This window comes from Agelaius tricolor, unplaced genomic scaffold (assembly GCF_023055355.1).
Source record: "Agelaius tricolor isolate 1412-34295 unplaced genomic scaffold, bAgeTri1.0.p SCAF_16, whole genome shotgun sequence".
Lineage (NCBI taxonomy): Eukaryota > Metazoa > Chordata > Aves > Passeriformes > Icteridae > Agelaius > Agelaius tricolor.
In genome coordinates, this window is record NW_027269276.1 from 6,214,523 (window position 1) to 6,237,484 (window position 22,962).

Here is a 22,962-nt window from a genome sequence, read left to right on the forward strand (position 1 = left end):
ATAAAAATATTATTTTTCCTAATATATTTCCAACCTATATTTCCCTTGGCACAGCTTGAGACTGTGTCCTCTGGTTCTCTTAGTGCTGCCTGGAGAAAGAGCCCAACCCCACCTGACTACAACCTCCTTTCAGGGAGCTGCAGAGAGTGATAAGGTCATCCCTGAGCCTCCTTTTCTCCAGGCTAAACATCTCCCAGCTTTTTTTAAGCTTTGCAGCTTAAAAAAACCAAACAAACCACAGCCTCCAAGTGGAACGAAGCCTCTCATTCAGATACAAGCAACACAAACAGAAGTTACGGACTGAAACTCGAGGCAGCTGATTCACGGGGCGAATTTGTCGGGATGGAGGAGCTGCTGCTGAGCTGGCCTCACCTCGCAGCTGCTGGAAGCAGGTGGTGGTGGTGGTGCTGTCCCCATCGAGCGGGTGCCGCAGGACGCCGTTGCTGGGCTTGTGGCGCTGGCAGTCCCTGTCGGGCAGCATGGCCTGCTCGCTGTCCCCAGCGCGCTCCGGCCGCGGCCCCAGCGCCTGCGGGAAGCCGAACATGGGCAGCGACGAGAAGAAGAGTAAGGCACCGCAGAGCAGGAAGCCTCCCCACCACGCTCCGATCCACCGAGGGTCGTCCGGGGTGATGTCCAGCTTGCCTGTGAGGGGGGCAAACAGCGGTCAGGGGTTTGGGCCTGTCTGGTCACAGAGAGCCACAGGTAACCTTCCCTGGCATGGTGGGAGAAAATCAGAGAAAAGAATGAGAAAAAATTCTTACCTCCACTCGCTACACCTGATGTTGTGAACATGTGGAATGGAGATTTGTTTAGCAAAGGGTGGTTTCCTAAGCAATGGTGATGGTGTTTTAATTAAAGGACCAATCAAGATCACAGAAAAGAATGAGAAACAATTCTTACCTCCACTTGCTACACCTGATATTGTGAACATGTGGAATGGAGGTTTACCAAAGGGTGGTTTCCTAATCAGCCAGTGGTGATGGTGTTAATTAAAAGACCAATCAAGATCAGTGAAAAGAATGAGAAACAATTCTTATCTCCACTTGATATTGTGACCTGATATTGTGACACCTGATATTGTGACCATGTGGAATGTGTTACGCAGATTTGTTTAGCAAAGGGTGGTTTAGTTAAAAGAACAATCAAGGTCACAGAAAAGAATGAGAAACAGTTCTTACCTCCACTTGCTACACCTAATGTTGTGAACATGTGGAATGGAGATTTGTTTACCAAAGGGTGGTGTCCTAAGCAATGGTGATGGTGTTTTAATTAAAGGACCAATCAAGATCTCAGAAAAGAATGAGAAACAATTCTTACCTCCACTTGCTACACCTGATATTGTGAACATGTGGAATGGAGGTTTACCAAAGGCTGGTTTCCTAATCAGCCAATGGTGATGGTGTTTTAATTAAAAGACCAATCAAGATCAGTGAAAAGAATGAGAAACAGTTCTTATCTCCACTTGATATTGTGACCTGATATTGTGACACCTGATATTGTGACCATGTGGAATGTGTTACGGAGATTTGTTTAGCAAAGGGTGGTTTAGTTAAAAGAACAATCAAGATCACAGAAAAGAATGAGAAACAGTTCTTACCTCCACTTGCTACACCTGATGCTGTGAACATGTGGAATGGAGATTTGTTTAGCAAAGGGTGGTTTCCTATTTGGCCAGTGGAGATGGTGTTTTAATTAAAAGACCAAGCAAGATCACAGAAAAATAATGAGAAACAATTCTTACCTCCACTTGCTACACCTGCTATTGTGAACATGTAGAATGTGTTAGGGAGATTTGTTTAGCAAAGGGCAGTTTCCTAATCAGCCAATGGTGACAGTGTTTTAATTAAAAGACCAATCAAGTACACCTATATCATAATTGTCTATAAAAGAGCAATGGGTTTCTTAATAAAGATTATTATTGATCAATAATTATTCTGTAATACATGGAGTCTGTGTCACACTCACCTGACACGTACTGGCACAGACCTGCACAGAGAAGGACACTGCACCTCCAACCCTGCTTATCACCCTGTTTTCCCAGGAGCTCAATGCTCCCTCTGCTTTGAATTCTCTTTTCAGCAAAAGAGAGATTGGCATTTGGGTTTTAGGGGCAACTGTGACTATGTGGAGGGCGAAACAGTCTTAAATATTGGAAAATAAACCCACCCACAGCATCAAATGGGCTCAGGAAAGTACAGGACTAATCAGAAAAGGAAGAAAAGCAAAATAAAAGGCCAGAGTATCCTGTATGTCATCACTCAGCAGAGGTAAGGCCCAAGAAGGGTCTGGAGTCAGTGTGAGGAAATACAAATAAACAGCAAGAGAGGAAAAACTGTTTTCCTAACAGCTGCCTTGCTGCCACAGCCACAAGGGTGCCCAGTGCTGGAGCTGATTCCTGGGGGAGACCCAGGTCCACATGGCTGGAATAACAAGCTGCTCTGTTCATGGTGACTGTCTGGTTACTGCCACTCTGAAAAATCTGTCTCAAGTGAGGCAATCAAGTTGTCTCTCAAGCAGAGACAGAAGGAAACTCTTTTCTCCTTAGGGAAAATAACACGTAGCTCTCAAATACAGATAAAGTTTGAAAAATAGTGTAGTGGAGGGACTGGATTCTTCTGCTGTTATTTCCTCCTGCCTGAAGTGCATTTTTTTCAGGTTCTTGGGAACACAACAGTGTGAAGAGTCAGGCAAATCAGAGTTTTCTTCATACTCCCTTCCTAAGATAGCTGCTGGGTGGTGGGCAGTGCAGCAGCATGCCCACCTGCCCAAAACCTGCCCACCTGTGGCATCCCACACCTGTGCAAACAGGGAGCAGGACAAGGCTCAAGCCCCTGGAGCTGGTTCTCCTTATGGCACCCAGAGCTCCAAGGCAGAGCCAGCTGCAAAGTGGAAACTCCTTCCCATACAGAAACAAACAGAGGCCATGTGTGCCTCAGCTTTTGCATGGCAGAGACTGACCATGGCCAAAGCCAGCTGGAGCTGGAGTTTGGAGCACTGCTCCCTCCCTGGAACGTGGCTGAGCCACAGCCCTTCCAGGCTTCTCAGCACTAATGGGCTACAGCTCTTCTCTGTGGCTCAGGATTTCTCTGGGGCTTTTTGAGCTGCAAATACTGAGCAATGTCTTCTGTTAAAAATGGCCAGAAGATACCAAATTAACTTTTCAGCTAGGTCAGCGTCTTGCCTCTGATAGCAACCAACTGCAGATGCCCAGAAAGCCTACAAGAATAAAGTCAGCATATATTATTCTTGTGGCTTGGGGGCTTTATAAGCTAGATTTGGTGTCATGTTCATTTTTTTCAGATATATACACTTGTCCAATTGCTTTAAAATCCATTTGGAGATTTTTAGCACCTTATGGTGAGGAGTTCCACAGCTTCACCTACTGGGAGATAAAATATTTTCTTCTGTACATTCGTATTTTAGTGTAAATTATACTAAATGGTAAAATATCCAACAGGTTTCAAATAGCTGCTCTGCCAAATGAGGCTTTGGTAAAGCCAAGGAATGAAAAAGGGCCATGTGGTGTTTGACCAAACTGCAGCCAAATGCCTCAGCCATCCCAAAAGATACTTCTTTCTCAGTTGATATTATTTACATTTCTTCAGCTGCCATGTGCATGTGAGATCAAAAAAAGGCAGTAACAATTTTGCAGATTTGCACAATTCTGTTCTGAGTCCCGCAAGGTTCAACTCCATCCAAACGTGTTCTGTGACAACACATTTACAACACCCTAGAGCTGAAATACAAGCGACAAAAACCCTGCATGAGGGTCTGTGAGATCCGATGGAGCTGAGAACTGTGGAAAAAGCACCTGAACAATTGAGGGAAAGGAATGAAGCACCAGGTTTGCCGTGGGTAGCAGAGCGCAGGGGAGCAGCAAGCAGAGAACAGCCTGTTACATGTTGCCCTCTCATGGCAAAGAAGACGCAGTGCAGGCACCAAAAAAAGCAGAATTTGGTCTAAATGAACAAAAGGACAGTTTGCAAAAGGACAATTTGCAAAAGGACGGTTTGCAGACAATCTGCTTTAACCCAAGTGAAGTCAAGGTGAGCAATAATTATTTAATAGTTTGGAGAAAAGCAATAACGCAGTGGGACTGACTGATGTTGCCCATCCATCCCCTCCAGGGCCATGAGCAGAAGGTGCTGGGCATGGATTCTCCTGGTGTGCCTCCATCAGAACCTGGCTGGCTCCCCACACCCTGGGGTGGCAGCTCTCCAGATTCCACCCCATGCTCTGGGCACAGCTCCCCTGGCGTGACAATGCCACAGTGCCATTTCAAGGTGTCCTTTAAGAGCTGGGATGAAACTCACCTCATAGAGAAAACCACAGAAAGGAACAAATTTTAACCATTAAAAATATGTTATTTATCAGAACAGAGCTGAAACATTTTGAATCCCAGTCTTAAAACCCTTCTAAAAGTGACACTCGTACATGCAAGAGGCACTGAAGATGGAATGACAGTTTCCTGCTTGTGAGCATCAACATTTTTGTCCTGATGATAAAAATTTTGATTTGAAACCAAACCCAGTTCTCCTTACTTGTGTCAATGAAGACAGCATCCACATAGATTTTGGTACAGAAGGAGCCCAAGATAAATCCACAGGCTGGCCCAAATACCAGCATGGTAAACAGGATCCCTACAAGGAGAGAGAAAAGAGAAGATTAGCACCAGGCTCTGGTTATTCACTGCAAGTTGTTCTGCTTGTCTGCTGTAAGATGGTATTACCTCAGTGATGCCAAATAGATAGGGACAGTCTCTGTGCTGAATGCTCCAAGCAAAAGAGCACCCTAAATGTGTTTTGCTTTTCCATATCTCTTCAGGAAAATGAACAGATGGAGGTGTGATAATGCTGAAGGATTTCTGCTGAGCTGAGGAGACAGTGTGGACATATGCTGTGTTTTGGTCGGCTGGCTGCTCTGAAAGATGTCTTACTCAACAGCACAAGGTAAGGCAGCCCTGCCTTCTCCTCATGGGCATCTCTGTCTTTGCCACCTCCAGCTAAAATCCTGGTAGACAGGATTTTCAGACATTAGGGACAGCAAATCTATGAAACTGGCATTGTCACAGACTGCTGGATAAAGTCCCTTTGCAGAAGTAGGAGCACTTTTCCACATCTGTGAAGCCCCTCTCCCCATCAGACACACATGATAAATATTCGTGCTGTGTGGATCTTCCAGCCCCTCACAACTGCTTGTTCCTTCTAAAAAACCTGCATGAAATTGCCAGTGTAACACCAGGAGAAGAGCTATTATGAGTAAATTACTTATTTGTTTCAATACAGTGTTTAGAAGCATTTATTTTCACTCCCATTTTGGCCCTGAAACAAGAATGCTATAGGCACAGAGCCAGCACTCAATTATCCAGGGCAGAAAGGCAGGGGGACAACAAGGATAATCCAGAAAAAGAAGCAGCAAAGATAACACAAAACATTTGTAAATTAGACAATAAGAACATATTAGGTACTTTCACATTTGGGATAACAACAACATTTGGGAAAAACAACAAAAAGTCTCCCAAGGACCCTTGTAAATGGTTTTCTGAAGGGAGCAGGGACAGATTGAGCAGTGTGGAGCAGGGCAAGAGCCTCTTTGTTCCCTCTGGGGGAAGGCATTGCTGATGGACCCCTGTGCCTGGTGAGGGGGAACCTCAGCAGGGCTGTGCCAGCACCAGCCCTGGTGTCACTGCACTTCAGAGATGCCCCACAAAGGGGTTTATTTGCATCTGGGTGCTTTGCTCACTCTCCTGATCTCTCTGGGGGTGTTGCCTGGCATCTCGGTGCATTTATAATGCACTTCATCGCAGCTGTCTCAGCCCTCAAGTTCCTTATCTGGAAACTTTTTAATTCCCAAGCTCCCTCTCTATGCATTTCTCAGGAGCTGGAGAAATTATCAGAGCTGCAAAAAAATTCCCAGAGACTCCCATCCCCAGGCAAGGCAAACCCAGAGACCCCCATCCCCAGGCAAGGCAAATCCCTGCCTCCCAAAATTATCAGAGCTGCAAAAAAATTCCCAGAGACCCCCAGGCAAAGCAAACCACACCAGCCAACAACAGCTTAGCCAAGCAGAATAAGCTGGTATGGTCAGAAGCAACTTCACCTTCATTTTTAAAATGCAGGGTGCAAGCTAATTCCTCATTTTTCAAGTGCAGGGTGCAAACTAATTCCTCCAGGCTGCTGGCACTGGGACCTGGCTGGATTAATAAGCAGGGACAAAGCAGAGGTGCCCCCAGGCAGCTGCTCACACACAAACCCAGTGCATTGAAGCCTTCAAGGCTCTTCTCACCTGGAGCAGCACGAGGGACAAAGGAAGGTGGTGGGAGGAGAAGAAGTGCCAGGTTGTGTGACCTGCACTGAGGGGTTGTCACAGGCACATTTTATGGAACATCCTTTCCTTAGGATTTTTTCTTCCTGAGAAGCTGAGAGGCCTCAGGAACAAAATGTAACCAATGGTTATCTGCTGCTGTGGAATGCAACAGGTGCACCTGGGATTGGGCTCATAGAGTTGTTTCTAATTAATGGCCAATCACAGTCCAGCTGTCCAGACTGTCTCAGTCGGTCACAAGCATTTGTTATCATTCTTTTTCTATTCTTAGCCAGCCTTCTGATGAAATCCTTTCTTCTATTCTTTTAGTATAATTTTAAAATAATATATATCATAAAATAATAAATCAAGCCTTCTGAAACATGGAGTCCACATTCTCATCCTGGGACCCCTGAGAACACCATCACAAGGGGTCACTGCTGTCAGGGCAGCAGCAGGAGCTGCCAGCCCCTGCCCAGTCTCTGCCAAGCTCAAAGCTGCAGCAATGCCACTGTGTCTCAGCCCATGCTGCCACTTTAAATTAATCCCCAGGGTCTCTGCCTGTGCTGTCCCATGTTGTGACAGGAGGACCAGCCATGTCCCCTCCTGCAGTCACCTTGTCCTGGGTGCTGGGTTTGTGCTCCATGGTCCAGCAGTGCACTGGGGAATTTGTGCTCCTCGAGCCACAGAGCTGCTCAGCAGGTCTGTGCCTTGCTCCTGTAAAGCCTCACAGGGGAGATCCCTGCTCACCTGCAGAAGCATTTCATGGCATGTGAAACGAGGGGACAGGCTGAGAGAGCAGGAAAAAAGGGATTTATTCCCCCAGCACACCTCAGCCCCATCTCCCTTCCTTCCCAGCCCCGCTTGTGGCTTCCACCAGGATTTTATAAAATATCCGTGTCACATTTGCTGTGGTCACTAGATGGCATCAGTGCTTGTCACTCAGCCCCCAGTGCCATCTGGGTGACAGGGCTGCTCAGCCTTGCTCCCAAAACACGATGGTGCTCCTGCAGCCCATGGAGGGTGGCACTGGGCACTGTCAGCTCCCACACATCTGCCACAGACACACTCAGGCTGGGCCCCTTCCCTGTCTGCGTGCTGAAAATCACAGCTTTTAGCACAAACTTTTCTCTAAGTGTGAAGTTTTCAGGCACAGAGTTGAAGGAGGCATGTAGCAGAGACTGCCATGGCTGTGATGAATGAGACAGCATTCAAATACCTTTGGAAACTGAACATTAATTATGAATTTCTATGTAAATATGGTCAAGCACATAGGGACATGCTGGGCCCCGTATCAATGACAAATGGAGGCAGAGGGACAAGGACCAGCCACTTCTACCCTCTAGGCAACACCCCTGGATGCAGCAGTGCTGGGCTGAGGAGGGATGGAAGTTTGTGCTGTGATGATCTCCAAACCATGGTCAGAGCTGTCTGACCATGTGTGTACAGGGAAAACCACAGAACTGGTGTTTGCTTCATGGAGCGAAGCCCAAGACAAAGAACGTGGGAAAAGATCCTTCACCAAAAGCAAATATTTTCCTCTTTTCCAAAAGCAGGGACCTGTGGCTGGTGATCCAGCAACAGCAGAGAGATGCTTGCAGAGAGAATTATCTCAGAAAAAGGCAAACACAGAGAAAGCTGTGGCCAGTGCAGGCACAGGTGACAGACGAACACTGCCCCTCCTCACTCTATTGCATCTCAAATGTGTCAGAAACCAGCCCTGTGCTCAGGTATTGGAATACCTCATTTCATATCCTGGTGGCTGCAGGAAGGCAGGGTTTGCTCTGCCATGTCCTCACTAGAGGGCAATGTGGGATAGAGCATCCACTGGAACACCTATCTAACATCTTACCAAAGCTATTAAATTATTATTCACCTCTAGGCTGGCTTTAAAAAACCATGTTAATTGTGTTTTCTCTTTTTCTGTAGTTTGTTCTAAAAGCAAGAAGAAAACAACTGGTTCACCCTGTGCCCTTTTTAATCTTTTTTTGAGCCTCCAACAAAAATCCTAGGGTTGCAATAATAGTATTTTACACTTTAATTCACAAATCAAGCAGATTGTGGAAAAACCCAAGGCATGGACTGTCACAAGGGATAGTCCAGGGTCTGCACAGAGCAGGACCATGCTCAAGGATCAATCAACATGCTGCTGGGAACAAAAACCAGGCTAATTGGGATAGAACCTGTGGCTGAACATCTGTGCAGAATTGAGGACACAAGGGGAAATTAGGCAAGTTTGAATTAGCTTAAGACATCCTTCCTCTTTTGAGAAATCCTGCACAACTGCCACCACCCCTGTGTTAGGAGAACACTTTCCACATCACCCACCTTGCCATGCAACCACAAAGCTGCTGCTTAGCAGAGAAGGAGGTCTTGCAAGAGCCATTTCCCCAGTGCTGGGGCTGCTGCTAAGAGCTAAAATGTGCTAAATTTGTGGCTAGCTTTAATACCACTTGCTTGACCCTTTCCCATGCTTCCTTCTAACTTTTAGATCAGTCTGATTTGATGGAGCCAGAGGACACTGGTACCAGGAGCAAACAGATCAAAGGTCCTATGCTGGCTCCACGTGCCTCTTGGGAAACTGCCACTGATGCAAATAAAACCAGTGATCAGTACAGGTACTGAAATTTGATTTATTTATTTTTTTTTTAATTCTTACTAAATTATGACAGCTCTTAGGAATACTTCAGAGAAGAGAATTTTTTTAAAAAGGCAACTCTGTCTTGGGACAATTCAAACAATTTGTTTGGTAACTCTCAAACACTTCCTTCCAGCTTGTGTCCTTTTAGAGCACAATTAGATCTTAGTTTGAAAACAGCTAATAATTTTCAGTTTACCTGCTCTACTCCCTTCATCAGTCTTCCTGCCTCCCAAAAAGGCAGGAAATAAAAAAAGGCAGCAAAGCAGGCTGCACTGAGAAATCAGAAATGTCTTCCTCCTCATCTTTTCAAATGGAGCAATTTGCCAACTCCTACTTTGTCCTGTCAAGTAACATTTTCTCAGAGCTGAGGAAAGGATTGGGACAGAGGCCAGTATTAGATCTGACATTTTGTGATGAGACTTTATCACCAGTAAGGCCCAAGCCTGACAATGCAGTTTTCCATCAGAGCCAGGGGAAGGAGCAGCAGCAGGTCCCACATCTGTGGAGGGACGGTGGCACAGGGATGCTCTGAGTCACACAAAGTGCACAGAAAGCCAATTGCAGACAGGGATATAAAGGCTGTCAGTATTCCAATAATAAAGAGCTGTTCCTTGGTGTTTCACAGTAGCAACAGGACCCTGAAACACAAGGGTTGCTCACAGGGTGAAACAGGTGAAGCGCGGACTCAATCCCTGCAATGAATTTACTGGGGACAAGAATTCCCAGGAGAAACCCTCCTGGCTGGAAATAAGGCATGGAGGGGACACTGCAAGCCTTGCCAGCCTCACCTAGGGGCAGCCAGAGCACCTCAGGTACAGCTCAGTGAGGAGTAAGAGCAGGTTCAGCACAGTCACAGGCTGAGGATAAAGAACTCGTGGGCAGCTAAAGAACACCAAGGCACTTCACTTCAAAGCCTCGGCCTCACCAGGGGCTGAAGACATGAGGAGATTTATTCTGGAGAGCTGCCAACACTCTCCAGGCAAAGGTGAGCTGGGTAGGTGAGACAGGAGGAGGGAAAGCAGCATCTCCCACAGCAGAGCTGGCCATCAGAGCAGGAACCACCAGCAGTGACTCACACAGCACTTCCCAAGCACGGGCAAACCCCTGGTGTAGCAGAGGATACTGCTTTATTTAGCCATGGAGTTGTCACTGCTGCCTGCTGGGTCCTCTGGAGCCAGGTTGTTCCTGCCTTGGCATTTCCATGAAATTAAAGAGTGGGGAAGATTACTCACTGTGCTCCTAAGGAGCAGCACACCTTCAGCAAAGCACATGGCCAGAGGAATACCTCCTCCCCCTTGCACCGTCCCAAGGGGCACCTTTGGAGGGCAGAAAGCTGACCAGTTTGGAAGGTGTGGGAAATTGCTGCAAAACATTGTCCTTGCACCAAATAACCACATCCCTGAGCAGGAGGGGATCAAGGAACTCAATGTGATCTCTGTCAGCAACCGGGTGCTTCAGTGACCATCACAAATCACGGGTTTTGGGGGGTGTGGGGGGTAGGGCACAGCACAGACCCACCTGCCATGGTCCTGGGAGTGCTGCTGTGGTCATGGGACAGCATCTGGCCAGGAACATCACCCTCAGCCCCCTGCCTGTGCAGGAGCAAGCTCTTTCTGAAAGCACAAAGGGAACTGGCTTTGCAAAGCACGAGATAATCTCAAAACCCTGCTTGTCCCACATTTCCTGCTGCGTGGAGCAGGCCAGTGTAAAGGGATTACTGGAATATTGTAATTCAGGGGCTCTGTGACCTGCCTTTAAAGAGACACCAGCCCAGCACAGCCTGGGGGAACCAGAGGCATCCTGGTGCAGACTGGGGATGCTGCATCCTCCTGCACACCAGGGAATGGCTCTCAAGGGGATAAAGGGATAAAGGTTCCACACTCACACCCGGTGGGCAAAGCTCCTGGCTTCAGTGGCTCTTCTCTGACTTCCACCAGTTGATGTAAGCTCAAAAATGCACAGTAAGGGTAGATGGAGGCTGTTTCCTATCCAGATGGCTTCTTTGTACAGCAAAACCTGCTGGAGTCACCCAGCAGTGCCCATCCTCTCTGGCAGACAGCGTGCCCACAGGAGTGGAGGGATGCCTGCATCCCTGCCCAGCCCTTGGTCTCTCATCCCCAGCTTTGCTCATTTACCATGGAAAACACAATTTTCCCTGCCACTCAGCTCCCTGTCCACACTGCTCATCACCACCTCCTGCTCCCTCATGGCTCCTGCTCACTCACACAGCTGAGGGAAAGGTGAAGAGGTGGTGCTGGCCCTGTGGTGTGTTTGGATTTGTTCTGCCTCCTCAGTGCACCCACCGAAGCAAAGGGGATGTTCAAACAGGCTGGACAGATGTTTCCAAGTGCCTGCAGCTGTTGATTAATGAGGAACAACTTTGGGACAATTCACTTTAATGTTTAGACTTTGTTCTGGTGGGGATCAAAGCAGCTCCAGCCCTGTATTGCCATGAGGTGCGGAGGAGTGAAGAGGCTGGGGGCTCATCCCATCTGTACAGTAGCACACACATGATTTATCAGTTCTGCCTTCAGCAGCTCAACACCAGCAGACCCTCAGACACCTATTTAGGGTTGCTCAAGTGATGCCAAAGACAGGCACAGATGTCCTGGCAGCCCCAAGGCAGTGAGAGGCTGAAACCCCCACTCAGCCATTCCCCTCCCATGGACCATTCACTGCATCTCGTTACCTTTTAACACAAGCCAGTCCCTCCTTGTGATGTATTGCAAGATGCACAAATACTGTGCAGTGCTTTAGTGATCAGGAACACCAAATGTGTCAGAGCAAACTGAGTTTTAGTTCTGAGCTCTTCTCATTGATTCCACTGTTAGAGCTCACTGCCTGCCTCTGTGTGTGCAACACAACCCTTGGAGAAAGATCTGACAGTGCTGTCCCAAGACATCCTATTTCTCTCTGACAGACTTGCAGCTGCTTTTGGGCCAGCAGAGCAGCTCCAGAAAGCCTGCAAAGCAAAAGCATGGGATTGAATCTGACTTCTCCCATTTCCATGTAACCACTTGTGATGAGAAAGCCATATGGGGGTTTAGTTTCTTTCAGCCAGTGAAAGAAATTATTACAGAATTTGAAATCAGGCAGCCTTGGACATCTCCCATCCTCCCCTCTTCTCTGATCAAGCCTTTTATCAATATACCAAATCAGTTTCAGCAGCCTGTAAAATTTGCTCTTGCTTCATGAATATTTGGGTTTTTAAAGCAAGCTACTCACCACTGTATGCAAATACTGCAGAATGACTTATTTACCCCCGTGTTTAATAAGACTTAACAACTGCAGCTAAAGCTGGTTGGGGAGTTTAATTTACTTGCAAGAGGCAATAAAAACATGCACCCATGCCACAGATTTAAGAAACTTCTAATATGATCCTTCCAAGGCTGGAGAGAGCCCATGGCAGTGGCCTTTGCCCTGCCTGCTGGAAAAGACTATTACTCCAGTACAGTTTTTGTTCTAGCCTATATTTAACTTTCAGATGTTAATCCCTAAAGGGGTTGCTTGGACTTGAAAGCATTTTATATGGAGGTTTCTCCCCAGACTATCAGGGTCCCTTTAAATATTGATTTCCATCAGAATTTGGGATTTCCCTAAAGAAATGTCTGCTGACTTAGAGATGAAATCTATTTTCTATAAGCAGGCATTTTGCCTGGTGAACCACCCTGAATTTTCAATTATTACCAAGCCTTAGGTTTGTTTTATCAGCAAATCCCTGTCCTCGGCACTATCAAGGCTACATGTGAAAGGATCAATGTTATATCAACAACTGACAGTCTCAGGGGATCCTGATGCACACACAGAATGTTTGTTGAGTGGCACAGGAGGGGATTTTTGCTTAGGAGCACAAGCTCAGCATCCAGCCCCAGATTTTCCATAATGACTAGGTGCACTTGCAGCAGCTCAAAACACATTCATTAACTGGTTTGTGCCCTCATTCTGATGAGCACAGAAATAAGGAAAATCCAAGCCAAACAAAACCAATACCCCCCTCCCTCCAAAAAACCCCCAAAATATAACCCCAAATCAACCAAAAAGCCAACCCAGAGCCCTATGCATATTGGCTTTTAGGTTCCTCCTTTATCCAGCTGCTGAAACAGGATCACCAAAAAGATGGCAGAGAAACAAATCACACCACGGGAAAAGCTCCACAACCCTCAAACCCGTGTTTGCAAGCAAAACAAAAATTAAAGCAGCCAATTTGTGAGCTCTGCAAGGTAAACTATGGGATGTGCTCTCTACAGAAGCCTTGGGATTTATTTGGTCACACCAGTTAACACTGGGAACAAACTGTTCCCACTCCAGTTTTCCTCCCTACCATCTCAGTCCCCTCCCAGGCAGTGGAGGGACCTCTTGCTGCATTTCTCTCCTCACTGATGTGAAGCTGGAGAAGAAATTTGCTTATGCTAATCAATCCCTGGCACCAGCCACACGAGAGCTAATCCACTGGCAATCTCCACCAGTCTCTGCATATTTAACCAAAGCAGGGAACACTCACAGAGGATTATGAACGCAGTGGCATTGTTGTAGCAGTGTTTTCCTACTTGAGCTGCAATCACTCTGATGCCCTGTCTCTTAATATTTACACACACTCTACGCACAAACAGCGTGAAGAATCACATCGGTGCATGCAAGCAAGGTGTGTGCCTACGAAAACACACACACCACACAGTGATTTAATATATCTCCCTGCACCTAGTGCTGTCTCCACCCTCTTCCAAAATGCTCATCTTCATGCTGGTTATTTCTATAAACCAGCATCTCTTAAGATAGGCATATTGCTTAATCCTCACAAGGATCTGTCTCCTTCTGCAAAGGTTTTACAGGTAGTTGGACACGCATTGCAAGAGATTACAGACTCAGGCTGAGTTAGGAGAAGTCCAGAAAAAGAAGCTCGATAGTCAATTTTTCTGCCACTTTCTGCAAAAAGGAAACCAAGAAACAAACAAAGTTTGAACCCATGTCCTGTCCAGTCAGGCGCGTCACAAAAAGCCGATGCTGCGCGATCTCTGAAAAATAAGGACAAGCCACTTGTTCCACCTACCCTGCTGGCTCACATTCCTGTCCCTGAAACTTGCTTGTTATCACTTCAGAAGGAGCCAGCTCAGTTTAAGAGGTGGGTACAAGCACGTTCCTAACTATAGCGTGCAAATCCAGGGCAGGCTATTTCCACCCTGACGCACGAGCCGCGGATTCCACACCTCCAACACACGGCGCAAACACACCAGCCGTAGCCGTGGGCTTCAACCAGCAATTTCCACCTTGTAAGCAACTTTTCCCTTCTGCTAATTACCTTGGGAGGCAGCCACCAAAGAGGCTTTGGAAGGAAAAAAAAGCCACATGCTCCAACGCCAAGTATGGTTTTTCTGAAGGGCTGAAGCCGCACGCCTTCGAGCCGCGCTCGTCTCCCCCCAGCCCTTAAACACAAACACCTGTTTCACCAAACCCACGATGCCTCTGCAGCCACAGATGGGCAGATTTCCTTGTGCTATTTCCCAGGAATTGTGCCAACTGTAGGTTTGTATGGAAATATACTTCTAGAGCATTTCTCTCTCTCTCTCTCTCTCCAGCACTGCAAGTCTGCTCTGAGTTTGCTGGCTGGTGTCCCCTTTAATACTGGGTGGCTTTGATCCTACAGAAGAGTGTAGGGATGCATTAAAGATCTGCACAAAATTCTTCCCAGCCCTCTCTCCCCTGCTTGGATGAGCTGTCCCCCACCACCTGCGAGCACAGCCTGGTTTTGCTCAACAGAGAGACCCTTTAGAGGCTCTTGCACATTTTAACCTCCATCACTTGAATTCTGCACAAGTCAAGCACCTCCTTATACTCTAAAATACACTGGGAAAAAAGCCCCCAACATGCAATTGAGAGTACAATGAGCTATTCCCACATGGTTCTCACAGCCTATAAAACGTGAATTTTGGCATTTGGAGGTTGCTGCAACACCACCTTCCCTTTTTATTTATTTATTTTCAGCTGTGTACTGAGTTCAGAACAGACACAACATGTTCTTTTGAGGAAAGAGCTGCCAGAACTGCCTCCCTCTCTCTCTAACCTCAGTCTTGGGGGTATCCCTTCCCATCCCACACACCTTAAATGAGAACGTGTTCAATTTCTCACTGAGGTTTTATGTCAATACAGGCAGCTTGCTGCTTGTCTAAGCAATGATTAGTCAGGAAGAAAAGGTCAGCTCTTTCCTCCCTACTGGACCTCTGACATGTCTGCCTCACCATTTGAAAAACTCTTCCCTGCAAAATTCCCCTCTGCTCCTTCCCACTTCTCACCTGTCTGCAGCAGAGGGCCACTGCTACATTTCCAGTCTTTTTCACGTCTCTAAAAGCATTTATTTCTTGAGCTGACAGCACCTGGGATTTCAAGACCCTTCCTCTTAGCATCATCCAGAGGAAGGATTTTCCAGGGTTGGATGACACAGACTCATCCAGTCAGGTCAGGTATGGTGCTGGATACCCCAACAGCCCACAGCTGCCCAAATCCTGCTCCCCTCCCAGCTGATCAAGCTGTTACATACACACAAATGAGTAACCCTCCATCCCAAACACAGCACCTGCTGCAGAATGGGACGCTCTGAACAATGGGTGAGAAGTTCATATTCCTGCTGTTCAGGCATTTCCGTGCCAGGGAAGCCCTCCCACTGCCCCACATCACCCCTGCTCCAGTGCTTCCAGCCCAGCTGATGGCTCCCTGGGAACATAAGCAATTCTAATTTATTCTTCTCCTTTTGTTTCGTGTTTTCTCAAAAGGTCTTGGGAGGAAAAACTCAGAACAATTAAAGACGCACTGTATGGTTTGTTCATCTGGGAAGGAAAGCAGGAAGAAAAGAGCATCCAAACAGCAACAGTTCCCTCAGAACTGCCAGGGCAGCTCCTGCCCTCCCAAAAGCCATCGGCAAAACGTTCACTTTTAGCAAGAGCAGTTCTCACCCATTGTGAGATGTCTGCTCAAATCTCCTTTGCTTGGCTGCTGTGCAGGTACAGACTCTGCTGCACGGTGGAGGATGACTCACAGGCAGCTGGCACTGGGTAAGCCCATCCTAAATTTCTGAGGCAAGGAGAGGCCTGGGAATCACCAGTGACGTCAGGCAAGCTGCTGGGAAGCCAGTGCTGATAACAGTTATCTCTGCCCACCATTTAAGAAAGTGCCGTGCTTTCCTCTGCACAATAGATTAAATCTGCTCTGGTAATGGCTGGGCTGTCAGGAAGGAAAGGAAATTGAAAACAAAACTTGTGTTGTTCTGCTTCCTCATATTGCAAACGCCATCAGAAAAAAGCATTTGCTCTTGACAATAGTCATTCTGTGCCCTGACCCAAATCTCACTGAGCTTTAGGGGAACTCTTGCACTGATCTTAACAGGCTTTGGATCAAATCCACCATTTGCTTCTTAGAGCAGATAAATATTTGTTCTTACAGACATTTAGGGTGCTGGCCTGGGACCTGCCAGACTTGGCTGGACACAGGTATCTCACACCTCCTTGCCTTACCTATCTCCTCCCTTTGAGGTACCCCACTGCAGAGGCTGCTCAGCCCTTGGCCATGCACAGCAGCTCCAGCTGCTTCCTTTGGACCCTGGCAGGAGTGTGCCAAGGTGTCCCAAAGCATCTGTGGGGATCACTGTAGGGTTGGAGGTCTACCTGTGCTTTGTTTCGTGGCAGTGCTACTTCTCAACAAGCTCTATGCAAACTTCTCAGCAAGAAAAAATTCCTAATTCTAAATATATATTGTTTATGGGTGGGACAGCACCATGCTCCCACAAAACCTTCCAGGCAGGCAATGGGGGTGATCCAGTCTGACAGCCCCTCCAAATATCCCCATCCAATTACCCCATGTGGGGAATCTGAGGGATGCCAGATGCCAGTCTGTTCTGGGGGATGGGGAGGCTGGCTGGATGCAGGATAATCCCCAAGTCTAAGATTACTTCCAATGTAATTGTTTAGCAGTTGCTCGCACCATCAGCACAAACCCTGCAGGCTGGATGCAGAGCACTGTGCTCCTGAGAGTTATTCAGCATTTCATCCCTGGTGCACAGCCCTCCCTCCTCTTGCCAAAACTACAAGCCACATGGGTGTTTTCTTGAGGTTTCTTACGAAGTCTATGGGGAGCTGCCAGCCTCTTCAGTGCTGCTTTCACAAGAGTATTTTCTTTTGTGCCAAGGAGGACCCTGTCCCTGAAGAGTCTCTTTCTGCCCAGGGGAGAGAACAGCTGCTGCTATCATTATGGGCTTGTCTCCCTCAATTAAACATCCACAGCCACAGCTGAAAGATGAAACAAAGCCCTTTTTTCCAGCCCCCCAGGAAAGGGGCTGGATGGAGGCTCTGGGAGAAGACAACAATTCTCCCACAGTAGACCTGGAATTGTGTTTTAAGTTGAGAAGTGAATTAAAAGCTGCTGAATATCCCATCTAAAATCAATCACACCAGAAAGGCCTGGTTAAGGGTGTTTAGTGGGACATTGTCCTTGCCTTAGGGAAGCAACCCTAGCTGGCCAAGTGGGATGAACACAGGAAGGTTCATGATGGCCTCTTATTACTGAAACAGATTATTCAAAATTCCTCACAATACTCCTCCTCAATGACCTTTCAGGAGCTAGTCTGACTCTGCAAGGTCACTCTTCTGGGAGTAATGGCTTTAATCATAAATACCCAATTTCCACTTTGTTCAGAGAGGTCCACCTTGGAATTTGATACTTTTTGATGGGCTTTATGTTTTCAAAAGGGTGAAGATCTGGATTTGTTTTGCCTTTTTTTTCTTTTATTTGTTGGTTTGGTTAAAAAAACAAACCACAAAAAAACCCCAAGCCTTTTAATTTCCAAATTTTTGGCTTCAAGTGCCTTCTCTTTGCAAGCATCCCTTCATCCTGATTAGACAAAAATGGAGTTTCAACCAAGTAACTGCAAATATCTCTGAATAGTATTTCTAAGAGTCTTTTTGGTGCTGTCTCTCCTGCTCATCTCCAATGAGGCTCTTTTAATGAATTCATGTCGACTCTCTCATTTCTCTGTTTATTACCCCTCTTCCAGCATTCACCCCCTGGAAGATGTTAACCCCTTAGGACTACACAGGCAAATGAACTGCTCAGAAAATGAAACATAATTTCAGACAGCCATGCTATTCTGGCTGGATCTGAGCTGGACTCAGAGGTTTATAGAACTTGTTAGCACCCACATGCTGCACATCCTGCCAGCTGAATTGCCAGTGCTGCCATTTCCAAGCCCAATCCTGTGAAGCAATCCAAGTTAAGATACTCATATTTTAAAATAATCCAGCTAAAAAAACCACTGCAGTGAGGAATCCTAGAGAGTCTGTGACAGGAAGCTGGAAACAGCAATTTCCAAACCAGCAAATAGAGCTGCCTCTTTTATCATCATTTCACAAGGTTTATCTCTGCTGCCAAGTCCTGGTACGTGGAATTGGTCAAAAAGCCTTTGATGGACCAGTGCACCATAGGAAAAACGCAGGGGAAGAAATCAGCTAAATAAGCTTTATGAGACTGTGGCTGCTTATCCTTACTTCAGTTTTTTTTTGGGGGGGGGAAGAGGACAGGATGTTGAAAGCTCCTCCCATAAACTCAAAACGAATCACGCTATTTAATTTGGGGTCGAAAAACCAGTTACTTCGCAGAGTGTGTGATACAGAGCCAAATTAAAAAAAAAAACACCAAAAAAAATCAAGAGTTAACAAAAACCACGGAGCTTTCAAACGCTTTGTTCCCAAAACGCGAAGTTCCAAAGCTTGCCCCTTTCCCTGCAGCAGAGGAGGCAGAGCCGTGGTGCGCGGAGCCGCCGCCGCCGAGCCCCGCGGGACGCGCTTGGCCGGCCCCCAGAAACTGCCACATGTTTCAGCTGGTGTGGCTCTGGACCGTGATCTACTTTCATTGTTTTTGGCAGAGTTTGTCGCATTCTTTTGGACAGTAATTACATTTTCCAGGGCAGGCTTCCTGCCAGAGCTCGGAACGATGACCAACAGGCCCTTTTTAACCACCTGCTACGATTCCAGCCTTGATTAGTTATTAATGGGCTGTGGAAACCCACTGCAAGAACCACCCTTTCTGGGGATGTTACCAGGCAGGCTTGAAAGGAGAACAGGGAAATACCATAAGCAACAAAGACAGAAATTTGGAAGGTTGTAGAGAAACCAGAGAGATTTTGTAGAATGGTACATGAGTGGGGACCAGTTTTTAAGTGGGGACTTGCTTTTTCCCCACTGTTCCCCCATCAGCTGGGATTGAGCAGCTGTGATATGACATGACATGACATGACATGACATGACATGACATGACATGACATGAACAACCCAATGCTGATGATACCTAAAAAATAGAAACAAAATTCCTTGTAAAAATCCAGGGTCTTTTTCACCCAACAAATCCCAGGCTCCCATTTTCTTCTTGTATTTTAGCTGACTCTGGGGAATGGGAGGCTCAAAAGCATTGAGTTTCTGCAGGTGTTGGGCACCTTCTGACTGCCTCCACCCAACAAACATCAGCTTCATGGGCTCATTCATATTTAACAGAGAGCAGGGGTCTTAAACACACTAAATTCTTATGACTGCCATGAATACGTTGTCCTGGAATAGGTCCATGCTAGCTCCCAAGTAGCAACAGCCTGGCCACAAATGTTGTCTGTATTTACAGATATTGAAGATGCTTATTATAGGGTATCACAGAGAGATCTCAAAGCACAGAAGCTCCTCTGTGGGTTGGTAGGATGTAGCAAGTTCACCCTGGCAGGAAAACTGGTCTTTCAGTCTAAAGGAAACCTCTAATTTTCTCCACCTTTTAATTTCTACTGTCTGATTTTTACCATCTCATTGTTTCCAAAAAAAGAAATGATGGTTCAGTGGCACATGGGGATCAAGCCTTGCATGAGGACAAAGTCACACTGTCCCTTGTTGAGGGGCAGTAATAGCCTCTTGTCATTGCATGTCACACACCTCAGGTATTTCCTCCATTAAACCACAGAGGACAAAGGATTGAGGCACCAAGAGGCTAAGGCATATTAACAAGGATATTCCCCAGGCTTCAGGGAATCAGGATCCTAATCTTCCACCTCTTTTCTCCTCAGCTGGTAGCCAGAAATGCCCAGATTCCACATTAGATACTTTAAAATCTGCTGTTATGGATCCCTTCTCACAATTTGTGCCGTCACCCATTGAAGTTTATGTCCTTCTCCTTTTAATAATCAAGTCTTAATTTTATTTTCACTCACTGAGCACAGAAACAAGGCAAGGGCTTGGCACACATCACAGGAACAAAGGACACAGGTGCCTGGCACCTTCTCAAAGCAGCAGTCCCAAAGTGAGTAACCACAATCACACTCAACAGGAATTTCTGTTCCTCACAGGTACCAAATTTTAAAGGAAACGTGACCAACAACACTGCTGATGTCCTGCACAGCATCTAAAACTCAAGAAAAATCCCCATTAATCCTGGTTTAGGCTCACTTAAATGGCAGACCTCTTTGTAGACTTGGTTGCATGTATTGTCCAGGGTGCATCAAGCTCTTTGACAATTCTCTCACTCCTTCAAAGCCATCAGGATTTATCCAGCCAGGCTTCCCATGGCACCCCTCTCAGCTGCAGCCTGCCAGGCCTGGTTTGCAGCTTCCCTCTGAGCAGATCTCAATAAAACTACCCACAGGAGCTTGATAAAAATTAATGTGGAACTCTGCCTTATGCCACCAGATCTGCATCCTGCAGGGGCTGCAGGGAAACTCCTGACTTGGTTTTGTGATAAAGCCTCACCAATGGAATGACCATCTCAGGGGAACATTCCACCTTCACCTGCACTCTGTTCTTTGATCCCCTCCAGGAGGTTTTTAGTAATAAAGCCAGCACTATAAGGATCCAGAGCAGGCACACAGAAGGCACTCAGCATTTACTGTGATGATTTCTGCTTTGCAAAGCAGCCATATGTCTGTCAGAAAGCTGCTCTGCTCCTGCCAGTGTAACCCGAACCATGGGGAGGAGAAGGGGACTTAATTTTTCATATTGTCCAGGTTTTGCTCCTTTTCTCAACTCTATAAGCATTTAAAGTTAATTCTTCTCTTCAATATTTTTCTTTTACCTGATCAAATCCATGATTTAATAAGGAGATAAACATCTACAGACACCTTGGAGGTTCCTCAGTGCACGAGGAGCTGCCAAGAGAAGGAAAGCACACCACCACTCACAGATTTAGGGGCTTAGATTGTTCTGTGGAAGGCTTGGCAAAGCAACACAGTAAAAAGAAAAGATTTTTCCATCTCTGTGAAAATAATTCCTTTAGTCCAATGTCGAGACAAATCATCAGCCCTTGCGATTTATTTTGCCAAAAGAAACATTCAAGACACTTCACTGAAATTATTGAAACATTATGTGTTGATAGAGGGGGAAAGTAACTACCAAGAGTTTGTTTCATCTCAGTACTACATAATATAAAGAGATCTTTTGTTTCCACCAAAATACATAATGTTGACAACCTTCTGTTGAATATTTGGATAAATTTAATGCAAAACACTTCAATTTGAATGAATTTACCTTACAAAACACTTGCCACAGTGAGAAGTGTCCAGCAGACACAACCCAGCAATCACCTGATGTGCCTTGTTTTCCCAGCAGAAAGGTGCAAGGATCACAAGGGGGTTTCTGATCTGGATGTGACACTTATGAATGTCCTTAAATATGGAGGATGTAGCAGAAATCTCATTTAGTAGAATTCTAATCACTGCATCTTGGCAAGACTATGCACAAGACTGTAGCAGGGCCTTTCTTTAAAGGAAATTACCTGGGCACTGAAGTTATGGAGTGTTTTCATCTCCAGTGACTAACTGAAGCCTTCAGGCAAATTATTACACCTCCCCACTTAGGAAAGATAAAAGTTTTCTTTGACACTAAATGACCATTAAGCATGTAATACTAATAGGGGACAGTAACCATTCAGAATGGTAATTGAAGTGTGTGCCACGAAGGACAGTTAGGAAATATGCAATTTTCACAGTCTAAATAGGTTGGAATCCATCTAGGTCATGACTTCAGTAAATGTATCACTGCTCTGCAATATTATGGAAAAGCTGTTGGGTCACATCTGCTTTATCACCACAGTCAATGTAGGACTGCTCTTCCTGGCTTTTGCAAGGGGATTATTTTCAGGTGTCCAGATGTACAACTTTACATTCATGCTCATTGTTAACACTGGACTAGTGAGCAAGAGGAGAAAATGAAGATAGGGGAAAAAAAATGTTTCATGTGAAAACCACTATTCCTTTCAGCAGCAGCTGTAACACACAAAGAGGTGCTGACTGACACAGTCTGAAATTCAAAAACCCTTCTGGTCACACAGAGATCTATGATGCTGTTTATAAAGGACCCTTCATCCGTGCTGAAGTGACAACACTACACAGGCAGTGCTGCAAACAGCGTGTTTAATCCTGCCTTTTGAGTGCTGTCTAGCACTGATCCTGCCTTCTACACACTGCTGGGTAAGAACTGTGCTGCATCCTCCCCATCTGGCCATGGCAGGCAGTGAACAGAGCCCTGTGCCCCCCAAAACCACCACTTTGTGCCACTGCTCCTCCTCCACGGCTTGCAGAGGAAAGTGCTTGTGGTCCTGTCACAGCCAGAAGAGATAATGTGGAGGAAACCAGGTCACCTCCTGTACATAGAGGAGACAAGCTGTTCCACAAACCTTTACAGCCCTTTAATACCAGCATTTGAAGCAACTCTGGGCTTGCTGGAGCTGAAGAGAGGTTTTAATGTGTTTGAAAGGGGGAAAAGGGGCTTGATGAGAGCCATGCTGCACATCCCAGATACAGCACCTACAGATCTCCTCACTGCCCCTGAGATGGGCACAGAAAGTCCATCCCTTTGCATAGGGGAGCTTGCTTTGGTTTCACTGCTCTCACAGCTTTTGTCATGGGGGATTATGAGACCTGAAAAACTCTCCAGACTGAGCAACTCCACTTCCAAACCTCCTGGGTGCTGCTCACTCAGCACTTCCAGAAAAAGTGCCAGTGAGGACTACAT

The 22,962-nt window shown here is 46.4% G+C and overlaps 1 protein-coding gene across 2 annotated transcripts in view; it reads right to left on the minus strand.

Moving 5' to 3' along the window:
* SLCO3A1 (solute carrier organic anion transporter family member 3A1) overlaps positions 1 to 22,962 on the minus strand; it is a 141,396-nt gene that overhangs the window by 33,441 nt on the left and 84,993 nt on the right. For both annotated transcript variants that reach the window (XR_011681451.1, XM_071441283.1), the window contains exons 3-4: positions 4,542 to 4,640; positions 373 to 642 (exon numbers count right to left, since the gene is read on the minus strand). Coding sequence is in view for 1 of the 2 variants with exons in the window: in XM_071441283.1 (XP_071297384.1) it covers positions 373 to 642; positions 4,542 to 4,640 (369 nt within the window). In the remaining variant the exon portion in view is untranslated. The remainder of the gene's footprint in view (positions 1 to 372; positions 643 to 4,541; positions 4,641 to 22,962) is intronic.